This window comes from Acartia tonsa, chromosome 15 (assembly GCF_053477335.1).
Source record: "Acartia tonsa isolate MP-2025a chromosome 15, ASM5347733v1, whole genome shotgun sequence".
Lineage (NCBI taxonomy): Eukaryota > Metazoa > Arthropoda > Copepoda > Calanoida > Acartiidae > Acartia > Acartia tonsa.
This window is the reverse complement of record NC_137274.1, coordinates 8971829-8991093: the sequence shown is the minus strand read 5'-3', so window position 1 is coordinate 8991093 and position 19265 is coordinate 8971829. Positions and strand designations below refer to the sequence as shown.

Genomic DNA, 19265 nt, shown 5'->3' with positions numbered 1-19265 from the left:
TCCCCCTTTGTTACCCACCCCTCTTCTGTTACATTAAAAAAAAAACAAGATATACCCCCCTCACCTTACTTCCAAAGGTTTCGTGATTTTTTGTAGAATTGCCTGATTAGGGACATACATCTATTTGTTGGCCATTGTCGTATCCCTTTAGATCCCTGCTTATTATACTTTTTTATAAAACATAATTAATAATAAACATAAAATTAAAACAAATTTTTCTTAGTGATGTAATCTAGAAAGCTCTTTATAATGCCTATAAAAAATGACGTCATATTAGAATAGTCTATTTTTCTAATATGATGTAATTCGGGATTATTAATGTATACCCTCATTTTTAAGCACTAAAATTAAAACTTTTGCCCAAAAAGTTCCGAATGACGTCATATTAGAATAATGGACTATTCTAATATGATGTCATTTTGTATAGGCACTATAAAAAGCTTCTCCAACTTGTTATTGGCCAGGGATCTAAAGGGATAAGACAATGGCCGATAATTTGATGTACATTCCCAGTGATGATACACAAAATTATGCCTTCTGTAGATTACATTTGGTGGTGGAAACTTTTGCACACTCAACTAAATGATCCAACCGATGAAAATTCAATGAAAAGTCGCCGAAGTTGTTAAGCCAACAAATATGAAAACGATATAAAACTTTGGGGACTAGTGTAATAAACAGCTCAATGTCCCCTCCCTCCCTGAATATTTGCGCAGTTAATAATGAATACTCTTGGCTTATAAATTTAACCGGGGAGGGATAGAACATTTTTATTGACCAAAAACAGCTATTCTTAGTTTAGACATCAAGACAAAGGTCGTACAATCAATGTGGAAGGTGGAAGTTACAGGAAGTTTTTCTGCTTGTGTGTTTGTCTGTCTGTACTAAAGAATCTCACCAACCTCTAAACCGATATGGCCCCCCTTTACAATGTAGCTTTTTACAGTTCAAAGGAAGTTTATAAATATTTTGGGGGAGGGCAGGTACCACCAACCTCCCAAAAGAAATAGCCCCTAGACTATATGACTTACTGGACTTCCCTTCATACAAGTATGCCAAAACTTTTCCTTTTTAAAACTACAATTTTAAGTGGGGGAGTCGACTTCGCCCATCACAACTCCCCCCCCCCCCACCCTCCCGAGAAATCGCCCCTAGATAAAAAGGTCCGCTACTGTATGACTTACTGGACTTTCCTTTGTACAAAACGTTTACTTGTTAAAACTACAATTTAAAGTCTTGGGGTAAACTCCCCCCAACCCCCCCACCCCCCCCCCTCCCTATGAGAAATTGCCCCTAGGAAAGAAGAATGACCGCTAGTTACCTGATAATCCAGCAGCTAAGGATGATACATATGACAGCCATCTTGGTGAAGTACAGATGGTAATTCTCAGGGCATCTAACTATCTGGAACCATCTAGAGTATTCATTGATTGATAAATAGATTGATAGATTGATTGATAGATTGATAGATACATATGACGGCCATCTTGGTGAAGTACAGATGATAATTCTCAGGGCATCTAACTATCTGGAACCATCTAGAGTATTCATTGATTGATAAATAGATTGATAGATTGATTGATAGATTGATAGATACATATGACAGCCATCTTGGTGAAGTACAGATGATAATTCTCAGGACATCTAACTATCTGGAACCATCTAGACAATTAATTAATTCATTAATTGTGTGAACGATAGATTGATAGATTGATTGATAGATATTTTTATTGATAGATTGAAAGATTTATTGATTAATTGATTGATTAATTGATTGATAAATATATTAATAGATAGATTGATTGATTGATAGATAGATAGATTGATTGATTGATTGATTGATTGATTGCTAGATAGATAGATTGATAGATACATATGACGGTCATCTTGGTGAAGTATACAGATGATAATTCTCAGGGCATCTAACTATCTGGAACCATCTAAAGAATTCATTGATTAATTAGTAGATTAATAGATTGATAGGTAGTTAGATAGATTGATAGATACATATGACAGCTATCTTGGTGAAGTACAGATGATAATTCTCTGGGCATCTAACTATCTGGAACCATCTAATTCCGATATGAACCCGCCCTAATACATATTTATCTATAATACAAAGTAGAATGATGTCTGTCTGTCCGTCCGTCTGAAGCTTAAGATCTCAGTAACCACTGAACCAATTGGATTCTACTCTTCAGGGTATATACCTATCGGTCCTGTGGTGGTTTTTAGCTATTTTCTTGGGGGGTGGGACACCCCCAACCCCCCCAAAAATGAAAATTTACCCCCCCCAAAAAAAAAAAATTATTTTCTGCAGAACACATTAGACTATGAGCAGCACCAGTAGTAATTTTCTTGAGAACACATTAGACTATTTTTTTACGAATTTTGCAAATTCGTTATTTAATCGAGAAAATGTTTTCCTGCTGGGAAGGTGCGAAAATTTGCGATCCGCTCTGCTGGGTAAGTAATAGAAGATGTAATTATACCTCTTGGGGCAAAGCCCCTAGAGGCTAGGGGCGAAGCCGCTAGTATATACATATATCTAATAGCAAAAATCCTATCCTATTATATAAAGTAGTAAGGTTATTTTAGCTGTAGTCAAAGATCTACAAAACTGATTCAGTTCTCCATTTTAGTTAATCTACACAGAATTTCATAATCAGAATAAAGTCTTTGGATTGTTTTAAGCTATTTTACTACTAGCCCCTTTGAATACAGAGCCCAAAGATGCTAGGTGCACAGCCGCTAGCATTTAAATAAAGTTTTTAATTATTTTTTGTCTAAAGCAAATATGTCTTGAGGTGTTTTTATGCTATTTTACTGACTTCCCTTGCCCTCTTAGGGGCGAACAATACAGTAGATAGTTAAATAGAATGATTTGACAATGGTCAATAAGTTAGTGTACATCCAAAATGACAATACACAAAATTACCCCTTCTGTAGATTAAATTTAGTGTTTGAAACGTTTGGTAATGATCCAACCAATAAAATGTCCCCAAAGTTGTGAAGCCAACAAATAAAAAGCGTTATTATAAAACTTTGGGGACTAGTGTAATAAACAGGCCAATGTTCCCTCCCTTACAGATGATAATACTTTTAGTAGTTAATAATATATATAAAGAAGTCTTTTGTCTAACTTTATATAAAAAACAAGGATGACAACATCCATAAAATCAAAGCTCTGCAAAAACGGTAGGACAAACGAACATTAGCACGAGTGCCAGAACTTTATTGTCAGAATATTAATGTATAAAAGTCAAAACAAAATTGTGGGTAAATTTGTTGAAAAACTGCTTAAATACAGGATAATGTTTAAGGACATGCTTACATTTTTAGGACTTAATTATAAACATGCCTTGCTTATAAAATTGTACATATTTTGTTGTTCTAGGAATGATTTATCTAAAAATCCGATCAATGGGATAATTATATCACATAAAAGTTTGTTGCTAAAAGTTTAAAATGGACGTTCGGACATTCTGGTAACGATTATAGAATTGCTATGCTTTTTTAAATCGTAGCTAACTACATGCAAAGGTTGAAATGCCAAAATTAACACACAAAAAATCTATCCGTTCCGGACGTATGGACGGACCTACCCTAAATATAGAAAAGCTTCGCTCTTAACAAGTACAAGTACTATGTTCATATAAGCGAAAATGATAACGTGCCTGCTTACTGTCAGGGTGGTGTCAAGTTCGAGTTTGGTCCACACCGCGTTATACTAAAGACAAGAATGGTATCTACTGCTGCTATGTCTGGTACTACATATATGACACTCAAGTGGCTCTATTAGCATATAGGGGCACTTGGGGTGAAGGGAATCGTACCCAACACCCCATCCAAAACTTTAATTTTTCCTCTTGGGTGGGTGTACTCTCCCCCAATCTAGCTATAAATCCTCCCGGGTCCTATGAGAAGCTACATTGTAAAGGAGAACAATATCGGTTCAGCGGTAAGCAAGAACCTTCAGTAAATCAAAACAGACAAACACATATCCTGTTACTTTTATATAAGGATAAACAAGACAGACAAACATCCTGTTGCTTATATAATGATTGTCCGTTTGACGATCAATTTCCTGTTTATTACACTAGTCCCCAAAGTTTTACAGTAATTTTTACTTATTCGTTTGTTAAAATCTTTCTTGCATTCATTCGAATCCGGTGGATAGAAGCCGGTTCTCATCCATGCGAAAAAACTAAGTCTAGCATCATATTATATCCAGCTTTCTACGAATATAAAAATGTACAATCAAAAGATTAAAACCAGTTTTTTTAGCCCGTGACTTCGGCACCTCGGGGCTAAAAACATAGTTTTAATCTCATAATTGTACATTCTATAACCGCGGAAATCTTTATAATACGATGCGAGAAATAACTATTATTGAATTTTTTCTTGGTTGGTTCATTTAAACGTTTTAACCACTAATTTTAATCTACAGAAGGGGTTATTTTGTGTTTCATCATTGTGGATGTACATCAATATATCGGCCATTGTCTTTTCCTTTAGATCCCTGTACAGTAAGGGCTACACAACTATAGAGAAGCTACTCAAGTAAAAAAAAGTCTATTGTCTAACTTTATAAGCGTTCTCACAACAAAGTAAAGGTTTTTTCCTTATACTAAAGTAACAGGATGTCTGTTTGTGTGTTTGTGCGTTTATTTGTACCGAAGGATCTCGCTAACCGCTGAACCGATCGGGTTCTCCTTTACAGGGTAGCTTCTCATAGGTCCGGGAAGGTTTATAACTATTTTCTTGGGGGTTAGAACACCTCCAACCCCCCCCCCCAAAAAAAAAAAGTTTTTTATAAAGGGATAGGACAATGGCTGATTAAGTGATACATTTACCCAAATATGCTACACAAAATTACGCCCTCTGTAGCTTTACAAAATTGCCTAAAACATCCCAAAAGCTAAAAATTCTAAAGCAAAATAGCACAAAACCATCCCAAGACCTGTATCTATTTTCTCTATCATGGTAAACAAACAAACAAAAACTAGAAAAACAGCCTTAAACCTTCCCAAGGTTTCAGTTGAAATCTAAAATAGCCTAAAGCCATCTAGGGACCTATGTGAAGCTTTCATAAAATGAAGAACTCAACCAGTTCAGTGGTTATTGAAATCTTAAGCTTCAGACAAGAAAACCTATCTACTTTATTTCTCTACTAGCGGCTTCGTCCCATAGAGGCCTCTAGGGGCACTTCAGGAGGGGGGTGGCAAATTTGATAACCCAATTTCTTATTTTAGATTTTTAATTTTAGTTTAAAAAATTATAAAAAATAATTCTTGTTTTTTTTCATTTTTGGGGGGGGTTGGGGGTGTCCCACCCCCAAGAAAATAGTTATAAACCTTCCCGGGACCTATAAGAAGCTACCCTGTTAAGGAGAACCCGATCGGTTCAGCGGTTAGCAAGATCCTTCGGTACAGACACAAAACAAACAGACAAACAACATCCTGTTACTTTAGTATTTCTCTATAATAGAACTATTATTAAGGGACTCTGTGGTTGAAAAAAAATAGCCTAAAACTATTCCTGTACATAAATCTACAAATAAATTAGCCTAATATAATCAAGGGACCTATATGAACCTTCCCTAAAAGGAGAACTCAAGTTTAGTTCTTTAGCTTCAGACAAAAAAAAATTAAATACTTAAGTAATACTGGTTGCTTTAACCCTAGCCTCAAGGGTAGGAAAGTGGATGTAAAGAAAATAGCTTAAAACCTCCCCAAGTCATCAAAAAAGCTTCCTTAAAAACCTTAATCCAGTTGGACCAGCAATTTCCGAGATTTTTAGCTTCAGATAAAGAAAACCTTATTACTTTATATTATAGAAGGCCTCTAGATGGCTGAAAAAAATATTTTTGTTTTTTTGAATGAACAACATTTTAGTAACTTTTAACTCTTTGTTGTTTTCTTAGCTTGTTCATACATCATTTTATCTATATATCTATCTATCTATATCTATCTATCTATCTATCTATCTATCTATCTATCTATCTATCTATCTATCTATCTATCTATCTATCTATCTATCTATCTATCTATCTATCTATCTATCTATCTATCTATCTATCTATCTATCTATCTATCTATCTATCTATCTATCTATCTATCTATCTATCTATCTATCTATCTATCTATCTATCTATCTATCTATCTATCTATCTATCTATCTATCTATCTATCTATCTATCTATCTATCTATCTATCTATCTATCTATCTATCTATCTATCTATCTATCTATCTATCTATCTATCTATCTATCTATCTATCTATCTATCTATCTATCTATCTATCTATCTATCTATCTATCTATCTATCTATCTATCTATCTATCTATCTATCTATCTATCTATCTATCTATCTATCTTTTTATCTATCTATCTATCTATCTATCTATCTATCTATCTATCTATCTATATATCTATCTATTTACCTATAAAGAGAGATACAGAATAGATGTAGAATAGATGAAGTAGAAAAGACGACATCCATCGCGTTAAAAATATCGCAAACAACAATTCTAAACAAAAAAACAAAAATGAAAACATCAGTAAGTAGCGAAGAATGAGAGAGAGAGAGAGAGAGAGAGAGAGAGAGAGAAAGAGAGAGAGAGAGAGGAGAGAGAGAGAGAGGAGAGAGAGAGAGAGAGAGAGAGAGAGAGAAAGAGAGGAGAGAGAGAGAAAGAGAGAGAGAGAGAGAGAGAGAGAGAGAGAGAGAGAGAGGAGAGAGAGAGAGAGAGAGAGAGAGAGAGAGAGAGAGAGAGAGAGATAATAATTATGAATCGATATCAGGAAAAAAATTAATTAGATTAGATACAATAAACATTAAACTTTAGAAAATTGAGAAATAACGAAACATGTAAAATCACGCAACCTTTAAACTCTAGGAATTGATCTAGCACCCCAATTAATAGAAAAATCTTAATGAAAATGATGGAAATATGTAGAATATGAGCTTATTTAATCCCTGATAATTTCAGTCGTCAATCCTATATAGGAATATAGAAAATCAGGAAAACCTAAAGATCTAGGATTTGATCTAGCACCCCAATTAATAAACAAATCTTATCAAAACTATTAATTAATCCCTGAAAATTTCAGCCCTCTATCTTAAAAAGAAGTTGAGAAAAACACGAAAATCTTGGAATCGATCTAGCACCCCAAAAAACAAGACAGATGGACAATTCAAAGTATATAGATTAGATGGGCATATGTCATAGGAATCTTCACTAAACATTTCAGCTGTCTATCTTGAAAAGGAGCCGAAAAAATCACGTTTCACCAATTTTGTAGTTTTTTACCCTCGTCCCAAAGTTTTATAATAACGCTTCATTCATTAAACGTTTTCCCACTAATCGTAATTTACAGAAGGGTTAAGTTTGTATATGATCATTGGGGATGTGCATCAATTAATTGCCGTTGTCTTATCCCTTAAGATAGCAATGTCTGTTTGTGCTCTACTGACACTTCAAATGTTTTTGCTTTTTTTATTTCAGTTATTTCAGATACTTATGTCTATGTTGCGTTGAAGTCTCTAGGCAGAAGCAAAATTTGAAATTTTTTTATATATTTTTTGTGATTTCTCTTGGGAGAGTGTTGGTACCTTCCCCCAAAATAGTTATAAACCTTTCTGGGAACTATGAGAAGCTAACCTGTTAAGCAGTTAGCTAGATCCTTCGGTACAGACAGGCAAACAGACATTACTTTATTATAAGGATTTGGCGCCAAAAAATAAATCAGCTGACATGATCATGTGACCCACTGAACCAGCTGATTTTGAGGGAAGAAAATCTTACCCAAAGAACCAGTATCCATCGTATATTTGTTTGATAGCGCTGAAAACCATTGCCCCCACAGAAACCAACAAATCTGTAAAAATAAAGATATATATATATTGGTTCTTTCCCAAAAAGTGTCAGTCGAGCAATCAATCAATCTATCTATTTTTATATCAATCTATCTATCTATTTTTATATCAATCTATCTATCAATCTATACGTAAATTTGTTGCTAAACTGCTTAAATACAGAATACTGTTTAAGGACATACTGGCACTTTTAGGACTTTATTATAGAGATGCTTCGCTTATAATATTGTACCTTATTGTAATAGGAATCAATACTCCAAAAATAAGATTATAATTATATCACATAAAAAAGTAAAAAATCAACTTGTTTAAAATTAACGTACGGACTTTCTTGTAACGATTATAGAGCTGCTACGCCTTCTAAGTCGTACCCAACTGTTATAGGAATCAGTATGCAAAATTTGAAAACAATAGGACATTTATAACATGTCTAAATTAACGCAAAAAACGATCCGTTACGGACGTACGGACGGACGGACCGATCCTAATTATAGAGTAGCTTCGCTACTAAAAAGATGAATGAAAATTAAGATTCTACATGCAAAAGAAACTACATGAATAGAACTTTATTGAGACTAATGGATCTTCAGTACAATCTATATGTAACTAGCGGCTACGCCCCCTAGAAGCCTCTAGGGGCACTTGAGGAGGGGAGAGTCGAATTTGATAACCCAATTTATTATTTTAGGTTTTAAAAGAAAAAGTAAAAAATAATTTATTTTTTTTTTGGGGGGGGGGATTAATTTTTTTCTAGGGGCAATTTCTCTTGAGAGGGTGGTGGTACTCTCCCCCGAAATAGTTATAAACCTCACCAGGACCTATGAGAAGCTACCCTGTTAAGGAAAACCCGATAGGTTCAGCGGTTAGCGAGATCCTTCGGTACAAACAAACAAACACACAGACAAACAGAATACATCCTGTTACTTTATTATGAGGATTTTCATATACTCTGATAAATTGATACTTGCAGCTGGCTAAAACAACGATACAATTCACCTTTACTCCATCCCCTCCCCTCCAGTTAACTCTTCAGATTACATTTCGATGATAACAATAAAATTACAAGTTTCAAAGATTTTTACAAAAAAACTTTTGAGGATTTTTTTAATAAAAGAATCAAATTAAAATATTTTTTTAACAATATATCCATATAGGGGCTCTTGTGGGTGGGAATTTCGACTAACCAATTTTTATTTTAGATTTAAAAGAAAAAAAATATTTAGATTTTAAAAGAAAAAAAATTTTTAAAGGGTTGATTTTGTTCTAGGGGCAATTTCTCTTGGTTAACACAGTTTTATAAATTGGTGCCCAAAATATTATAAATTGGAACTCAAAGTTTTAAACTGGTACCCAAAGTTTTATAAAATGGTACCCAATGTTTTAAAAATTGGTACCCAAAGTTTTACCTGCTAACGCAAGACTGACAACAAAGTAGTAAGCATATTTTCTTCTCAAAGTCTTGGTCCTAAAAATAATAACAAACATGTCAGGGATCTAAAGGGATAAGACAATGGATGATAAATTTATATTCTTCCCCAATGATGATACACAATACAATCCCTTCTGTAGTTAAATTAGTAGTTACTAAACCAATCAAAAAAAAAATTAAGTACCCAAAGTTTTTAAGCCAACGTTATTATAAAACTTTGGGGACTGACTAGTGTAATAAACAGCCAATTGTCCTTTCCCTGCCTGAGATAATGACCAAGCAGGGATGGAGGGGACATTGGAATGTAAATTATACTGGTACCCAAAGTTTTAAAATCATGATTTCTCATTTAATAGTCTAAAAACTTGGGGTACTTTCATTAAATTGCGATTGGATTGTTCAATTTTTACATAATTAGGGATAATTTTGTTTATTATAATTGGGGAAGTACATCAATTTATCGTCAATTGTCAATTATCCCTTTTGTAAAACCAACCCTTTGATTGTCCGACCTTTGACTAGAAGTTTTAACTGTACATTATAATGAGTTGCGCCTGTTTATGGGCCAATGCATTCCCATTACGTATCTAATAGATAATAGATAACATTGTAACCTCTCTATTATGACACAAAATAGTACAGACTCGAACCCGACACCTTTCTGAAGCTATAGTCTGTTTTTTTTATCAATGCTAAGGTGGATTCTTAAAAAAAACTTTTTGGCTCACTGCCTCACTAAAATTAGTGAGGCTCGCTCAAAAAATTTGTGAAAAATCCTCCAAAATCGCATAAAAAAATAAATAAAAATCGTATTATATCCAGTTTTCTATGAAAATAAAAATGTACAATCATAAGATTAAAACCAGTGTTTACCCCTTTTAACCTAACCTAACTCTTGCATTATGCATATTAATGTTTATGGTATTATTTGTGTTTGAATAAAATAAAGGGGTATAGTCCCTTTCGTGGCAACGCATCTTATTAAGCGTTTCGTCGTGTGTTAACAGTAGCTTTTCTCCTATTTCTAGCCCATGCGGGGGGCTCTAACCCTGCAGGGCAATCACCTAACCTAACCTCAAATAAACTATCAAAGGGTAATGTGAAAATATGACAAATCGCCCCTTAAGAGGCGTTGCCACGAAAGGGGATATACCTAGATTAAAGTACTACTTTGTTATTGGTTCGAAGCGAAGCTTCTCTACGAAATTAGTCATTAGGGATTAACGTCCAAATGTGTATAACTACCTAACCAACCCACGACTGTGGGTCAACACGTCGCCGGGTTCGAATATCGAAACTAAAGACGTTAAAATTGGTTCCTACTGCTGCTGTGTCAGTTGTGCAACATAAATAGTAAGAGTTGGGGGAATGCTTTGGCCAATAAACAGGCACAACTCATTACTATGCACAGTTAGGACTTCCCAGACAAAGGTCGTGCAATCAAAGGGTTGGTTGACTGATGGATGTTACTTAACCTAATATCCTTGGAAGTTTGAGTATCGCATCCCATTATATGCGGATGATGCTCTGAATTCTCTAGATGATCAATTAAATCGAAGGAAAATGCCGCCCTAACGAGGCAATGGTAATGATGTAAGATCAGCTGATTGAAAAATGTGTTATGTGTTCATAATTGCCGCGTACAATTATAAAGAGTCATAAGTCGTCTTCTGTGGTAAAAATAACTAACTAACCTGACAACTGACACAATAACGAGCAGGTTTCCCAGGAAGGCAAACATTATTATACAGCCAAATATAGCTCCCTAGATAGATAGATAGTTAGATAGATAGATAGATAGATAGATAGATAGATAGATAGATAGATAGATAGATAGATAGATAGATAGATAGATAGATAGATAGAAGATAGATAGATAGATAGATAGATAGATAGATAGATAGATAGATATATAGATAGATAGATAGATAGATAGATAGATAGATAGATAGATAGATAGATAGATAGATAGATAGATAGATAGATAGATAGATAGATAGATAGATAGATAGATAGATAGATAGATAGATAGATAGATAGATAGATAGATAGATAGATAGATAGATAGATAGATAGATAGATAGATAGATAGATAGATAGATAGATAGATAGATAGATAGATAGATAGAGAGATAGAGAGATAGATAGAGAGATAGATAGATAGATAGATAGATAGATAGATAGATAGACAGATAGATAGATAGATAGATAGATAGATAGATAGATAGATAGATAGATAGATAGATAGATAGATAGACAGATAGATAGATAGATAGATAGATAGATAGATAGATAGATAGATAGATAGATAGATAGATAGATAGATAGATAGATAGATAGAAAATATGATTTTGTTGAATTTTTATCAATTACTTTAAGTTGATTATTCAAGGAAATAATTTTCTTTTTTCAAGTAAGCAAATATGCAGGGATCTAAAGGGATAAGACAATGGCAGATAAATTACATCCCCAATGATAATACATAAAATTACCCTTTCTATGGATTAAAATTGGTGGTTGAAACGTTTGGACGCTCAATCAATCAAAATTCACCAAACACAAAAGCGTTATTATAAAACTTTGGGGATTAGTGTAATAAACAGCCCATTGTCCCCTCTCTCTTTCTCTCTGGTAAATATGTTATCATATTATTTCTAAGAAGGCTGGATTTATCAAAATAAAAAAATTGATAGCTAAAGGGTGTGCAAAAAAATGCGGACATTTTTAAAATTCATATTGCGCGGCTTATATTAATAGTAAAAAAAATATTACGCATACCGTTAGAACCGCTTTGAACTCTACTTTTTGTAAATATAAGAACGGTTCCTGTGCTACTTACAGTTAGGGAGCTACGTGGTAAAATGTCCCATCTGACTTAAAACTTGAATATAAATAGAGATTTTAGATTAATAGACAAACCTACTAAAGAACAAACGTCCTAATACAACCTCCTAAAAAATCTAATTTTTAAATCTTCCAAAAAAAATTTTTAAAATCTTCCAAAAAATTTTAAATATCTTCCAAACTTTATTTAAATCTTCAAAAATTTATGTACTAACAGCGAAACAATGTAAAATCCAATCCAATATGGCGATAAAACACACAGGAACAGAATTCAAAACCGAAATTTGTTTCTTGTATAACTTTGTCCACAGGGTGAAATTTAAAAATCCGTCCGACAGTTTGTCCAAAGTCTGTGTTGGCTACCCAACGGCATGGTTTCGAACCCGATACAACCTTGCAATAAAAAAATCGACCCTTACCTCACATTTAATAAATGTGACTTCACGTTTACTTAAGAGATGTCGTATTAGGACGCTTGTTGCATTAGGATATTTGTCCTTTAGGAGGTTTGTCCTTTAGGAGGTTTGTCCTTTAGGATGTTTGTCCTTTAGGAGGTTTGTCCTTTAGGACGTTTGTTGCATTGGGATGTTTGTCCTTAAGGAGGTTTGTCTTTTAGGAGGTTTGTCCTTTAGGAAGTTTGTCCTTTAGGAGGTTTATCGCATTAGGACGTTTGTTGCATTAGGCGCTTTGTCGGTGTACCCATATTAATCTAAAATCTCGATTTATATCAAGTTTTAAGTCAGTTGTGACATTTTACCACCTAGCTCCTTAACTATACATAGCACAGGAACCGTTCTTACATTCCCAGAAAGTAGAGTTCATAGCAGTCGCATTAGGATGTTTGTCCTTAAGGAGGTCTGTAAGTTTACCAACCTGAATAACACTTGACGTAGAAACATGATCCAAGGAAGTTAAACTCTTGTTACAATTCATTATCTCTTCACTCACATTCTAAACAAGTTAAATAGATTGATAAATATATTTAGATTGATAGATAGATTAATAGATAGATTGATAGATAGATTGATAGATAGATTGATAGATAGATTGATAGATAGATTGATAGATAGATTGATAGATAGATTGATAGATAGATTGATAGATAGATTGATAGATAGATTGATAGATAGATTGATAGATAGATTGATAGATAGATTGATAGATAGATTGATAGATAGATTGATAGATAGATTGATAGATAGATTGATAGATAGATTGATAGATAGATTGATAGATAGATTGATAGATAGATTGATAGATAGATTGATAGATAGATTGATAGATAGATTGATAGATAGATTGATAGATAGATTGATAGACAGATTGATAGATAGATAGATTGTTAGATAGATAGATAGATAGATAGATAGATAGATAGATAGATAGATAGATAGATAGATAGATAGATTTATAGATAGATAGATAGATAGATAGATTGATAGATTGATAGATTGATAGATTGATAGATTGATAGATTGATAGATTGATAGATTGATAGATTGATAGATTGATAGATAGATTGATAGATAGATTGATATATAGATTGATAGATAGATTGATAGATATATTGATAGATAGATTGATAGATAGATTGATAGATAGATTGATAGATAAATTGATAGATAAATTGATAGATAGATTGATAGATAGATTTATAGATAGATTGATAGATAGATTGATAGATAGCTTGATAGATAGCTTGATAGAAAGATTGATAGATAGATTGATAGATAGATTGATAGATAGATTGATAGATAGATTGATAGATAGATTGATAGATAGATTGATAGATTGATAGATAGATTGATAGATAAATTGTTAGATTAAAAGATTGATAGATTGATAAATAGATTGATAGATAGATTGATAGATAGATAGATAGATAGATAGATAGATATATAGATAGATTAATACATTAATAGATTAATAGATTGATTCTCCATTAAATATATACTGTTTAATAGATTTTTGTGCTGCACAATTTTTTTAAATGTTCAAGTAAAACTTTAAAAATATGTTTTAAAGAAACTGAGTTACTTATAATACCGCTACTCTAGAATTATGATATTTTGTATGTTCAATGTATTGTATCTTATCCATAATACAAAGTAGAATTATGTCTGTCCGTCCGTCTGTCCCTTAAGATCTCGGTACCACTGAACTGATCAGATTCTACTCTTCAGGGAATATACCTACTGGTCCTGTGGTGGTTTTAGGCTATTTTATTGGGGGTTGGGAAACCCCCAACCCCCCTAAAAAAATATCCCCCTAATTTTTTTGTGGAGCCTTCGGCTTTAAAAAATTTTAAATTACCTCGATGGGCATAGCCCCTCGAGGCGAAGCCGCTAGTATCCTATTATATAAAGTAGTATGCTTTTTTTGTCTGTAGCGAAAGATTTCGCTAACCGCTGTATTGATGTGTTTCTCCTTTACAGTGAAGCTTCTTATAGGTCCATCAATGTTTTTTAACTATTTTTGAGTGGGTACAACCACTAACCCAATCTCTTCAAGAAAAAAATTACCCCCCATCCCTCTCAAAAAAAGTAATTTTTCTAAAAGTCTAAATTAAAAAAATGGGTTTTGGGAATCAACTCCCCCCTCTTCAAGTTTTTATAAGAGCCTCTAGGGGCGTAATATTTAATATCCCATCAACGCTCATAATGGAAATGATTATCCTGATTTAAAAAGCAATACATTTAAGTGTTTCAAAAAAGTTTTTAAGAACTTTTTTTCTAGAGTTATAACATACTGCAATGAAAGAAAAATTAATCTATGCTATATATTCAGGAACATAAAGGGATAAGACAATGGCCGATAAATTGATGTACATCCCCAATGATGACATATGGACGGAAGCACAGACAGACAGACAAATTGAATCCTGAAGTAGAATCACTGCTATTAAAAAGTTAAATTTATATCTTTTATAAATCATTATTTAATTTAATTTTTGAAATATATAATCATATAGGTCCTAGGACAAACGCAGGAGTCCCAAACGTCGAAGTGGAAACTTAACCTAACCTAACCTATTTCAAACTATCTTATGGGTTTTTTAATGGTTCACCCATGTGGGGGTTTATTTGAATAATCATACCTTAACCTAACCTTACCCGTATAGAAATACTTAATTAAATTAATATTTAAAACTCTATGGTTTGTCCACTCCGACGTTTGGGACTCTAATTAACTAGTGGTCGTGCTCCTATAATAAGCTACACTGCACTGTAAAGGAAGCCATATTAATTCAGCTGTTAGTAAGATCCTTTGGGACAGACAGACTGTTACTTTTATATAAGATTACTAGCGGCTTCGCCCCTTGCCTCTAGTTGCTTTGCCCAAGAGGGAAATTTTTTAAAAATGGTACAGGAAAAAAAATTGTTACCTACCAAGAAAATAGATTATTTTTGGGGGGGTTGGGGTTGGGGATGTCCCATCTCCCAAGAAAATATTATAAAACCACCAAAGTATGTTTATTCCCTGAAGAGTAGAATCAAATCGGTTCAGCGATTACCGAGATCCTTTGATACAAACAGACAGACTCGTAAACATCCTGTTACTTTAATATAAAACTATTGCCGTTATCCTACGTATGTCGTTTTTTAAGACTTTCTAAACGGTTGAGCATCGCTTTTATGGATGTTGTCATCCTTGTTTTTTTTTCCCCGTACTGTAAGAAAGTCGCTCAAAAAAGTCTGTCGTCATAAAAATGAGGAATGAGAAGAGGAGGAGTGGAAAAAGAAATCCCCAAAAAAGAGATGTATAGTCCCTCATTTTAATGACGTCACATGGCTGACTTGTTGAACGACTTTTTTCACGTACTTTTTAAAAAGCGAAGCATTTCTATAATTACGGTCGGTCCGTCCGTACGTACGTCCGTTACAGTTAGCTCTTCTAATTTAAACAGATTAAAATTGTCCTATCGATTTCAAACTTTGTATGCTGATTCCTATAACAGTTAGGTCGACTTAGAAAGCGCAACAACTATATAATCGTTACCAGAATGTCCGTAAGTACATTTAAAACTTGCCGATTTTTTACTTTCTTGACAACATATCTTTTAATGTTAAAATTATCCTATTCATCTGATTTTTTTAATACTGATTCCTATTACAACAAGGTAAAGTGTTATAAGCGAAGCATCACTATAACCAAGTCCTAAAAACGTCAGTATTTAATCAGTTTTGCAACAAATTTACTTACAATTTTGTATAGACATATGCATTAATATTAAGTTTATTCAGTTCTGACACTACATAAGTGTTAATGTTCGTTTGTTAATTTTAAGAGCTTCGCTTTTATGGATGTTGTCATCCTTGTTTTTTCTTCTAACCTCTGGCATTATTGAAGATTTATTTTTCTCGATTTCCAACATTTTATAAAATCTGAAACAATAGACAAGATGAAAACATCACAGATCTTAAAGGATAGGACAATGGCCGATAAATTGATGTACACCCCCATTGAAGAAACACCAAATTAATCCTTATATATATTACAATAAGTGGTTGAAACATTTGGACACTCAACAAAATAAACCATCCAATCAAAATTTTAAGGCAGGGATCTAAAGGGATAAGACAATGGCCGATAAATTGATGAACATCCCCAAAGATGATGCACAAAACTACCCATTCTGTAGATTAGTATTAGTGGTTCAAACGCTTGAACACACTCAACTTACTCATCAACCAATGAAAATTCAGTCCCAAAAGTCCCAAAGCTGTTAAGCCAGCGAATAAGAAAACGTTATTGTAAAACTTTGGGGACTAGTGCAAAAATCAGTCTATTGTCCTCTCTCTCTCTCTCTCTCTCTCTCTCTCTCTCTCTCTCTCTCTGAGGAAATACAATATCCCAGTAGTTCAAATTCAAGAGTTTTGTTTATTTTGTTAAAAAACAAAGATGACAACATCCATACAAAAAATTCTAACAGTTCTATAGTATATGTGTTAGTAAGTACCTTCCCCCTTTTCCAATGATCTTTTTCGTCTGCTACTTAGCTTTTTTGTTAATTTAGGAATGTCCTATCGATTTCAAACTTTGCATGGTGATTCCTGTAGTAGTTAGGTACGATTTAGAAAACGTAGCAACCAGAATGTCCGTGCGTCCATTTTAAACATGTTGATTTTTAACTTTTTCAACACAAATTTTGTCAAAAATGATCCATGTGACGCCATAAAAATGAGGGAGATGAGAGGAGAAGTGGGAAAGAAAACACCTAAATAATCCCTCATTTTTATGACGTCACAGGGATGTTTTTTGACACAATTTGGGCGCTTTGTCCTCATTTAAAGTTAGTTGTTCTTTAATTATTTTTTAAAAGCTCAGCTTTTCTATATTTAGGTTAGATCCGTCCTTCCGTACATTCCTATAACAGTTAGTTATGAATTAGAAAGCGTAGAAACTCTATAATCATTCTTTACCAGAATATCTATACGTCTATTTAAAACATGCAGATTTTTCACTTTTTTGACAACATATTTTTTTATGATATAATTATCCTATTCGTACAGTATTATAAGCGATGCATCTCTATAATTAAATCATAAAAATGTCCATTTACTGTATCCTATATTCATGCAATTTTGCAACGAATCTATGTAAAAATCCATTTAGACTTAATGAATGTTGTGCTTATCAATTTCTGAAACTACAAGAGTTATTGTTCGTTTGTCCATCCCTCTTATTCTCATTCATGGATGTTTCAATCCTTGTTTTCGTTATCCTATAAAACAGCTAACGGCTGGGCTCCTAGAGGCCTCTAGTCAACTCTCCACTTTCGATTTAAGTATTTAAAGAAAAAGTTAAAACAAAAACTTAATTTAGAGGGAGTATTTTTTCTGGGGGCTATTTCTCCCCCGATTTCTCTCCTTAGCCTAAAAGAAGCTGCACTGTAAAGGAGAACCATATCGGTCCAGTGATCAGCATGACCTTAAGCTTTTACAAGACAGACAGAAATCCTGAGCTGGATCTTTAAATCATATTAATGGTGAGCCAACTTTCCACCAATGAGAGCACAGCATTTTATGAAATGCCGCGCTGTGATTGGCTGAAATTCGGCTCACCCCGATCTGGCTCACCACTAAAATGATTTAAAGATCCAGCTCTGTTGTTTTTATGTGAGAAAAATATAAAATTCAAATAAAGACTTGTTATCAAAATTGAAAAATTGACTATTAAATTTTTGTTATTAAAAAAGTAACTTAGTCTAAAATGATAATAAATCCCTTTATATGACTTTTAATTTCTCAACATTAATGAAAAAGTTTTGGTATTAAAGTAGTAAGTTTTTTCATCTGTAGGTAAGGATCTCGCTAACCCCTGAACCGTTATGGTTCTCCTTTACAGTGAAGCTTCTTATAAGTTTTCAAACTATTTTGGGATATTTCCACCCTCAAAATAGAAATAAAAAAAATAAAAAAATTCTTTTTAAAACTCTTTATTTACTTTTACCCCCCTCCCCTCCTCTTCCTTTAGACGCCTCTAGAGGCATCTAGGGGCGTAGCCGTTAGTCTTTAATGCTTAACCTTAAACATAACAAATCAATTATGAATCAAGTATGCCTTAGGCCTAGGCCCAATCACTGCAACTGCTTTCATTTAACTAAATAAAAAGAATTTTAAAAACAAGATTGACAACATCCATAAAAGTGAAGCTCTGAAACGGTAAGACAAACGATCATTAACATTTGAAGAGTATTAGAACCAGTCGAAACAAAATTGTAAGTAAACTTGTTAAAAAAACTGCTTAAATACAACATAATGTTTAAGGACATACTTACTTGCTTAGTACTTGATTATAGAGACGTATAACATTGTGTTTTGTTGTCCTAGGAATCAGTATTTCAAAAATCAGACCACTCGGGTTATTATTTCACATAAAAATTTGTTGTTAAAAAAGTTAAAAATCAACATTTTTAAAATGGAAGTACGAACATTCTATTAACGATTATAGAGTTGCTACGATTTCTAAATCCTACCTAACTACTACAGGAATCACCTAGACAAGTTTAAAATCGATAGGATAATTCTAAAATTCCTTAATTAATTGGAAAAAACTATCCGTTTCAGACGGACGGACGGAGGTACGGACCGACCCTAATTATAGAAAAGCT

The 19265-nt window shown here is 33.3% G+C and overlaps 1 protein-coding gene across 1 annotated transcript in view; it reads right to left on the bottom strand.

Annotated features, from left to right (window-relative positions):
• The window catches only part of LOC145307081 (octopamine receptor beta-2R-like), a 40884-nt gene extending 24352 nt beyond the window's left edge, over positions 1–16532 (bottom strand). Inside the window, exons 1-7 of the mRNA XM_080149418.1 lie at positions 16485–16532; positions 13025–13102; positions 11002–11072; positions 9285–9343; positions 7808–7880; positions 6446–6532; positions 1322–1414 (exon numbers count right to left, since the gene is read on the bottom strand). Of these exons, the coding sequence (XP_080005544.1) occupies positions 1322–1414; positions 6446–6532; positions 7808–7880; positions 9285–9343; positions 11002–11072; positions 13025–13102; positions 16485–16526 (503 nt within the window). The 5' untranslated portion in view covers positions 16527–16532. The remainder of the gene's footprint in view (positions 1–1321; positions 1415–6445; positions 6533–7807; positions 7881–9284; positions 9344–11001; positions 11073–13024; positions 13103–16484) is intronic.
• Between the last annotated feature and the right edge of the window lie 2733 nt (positions 16533–19265).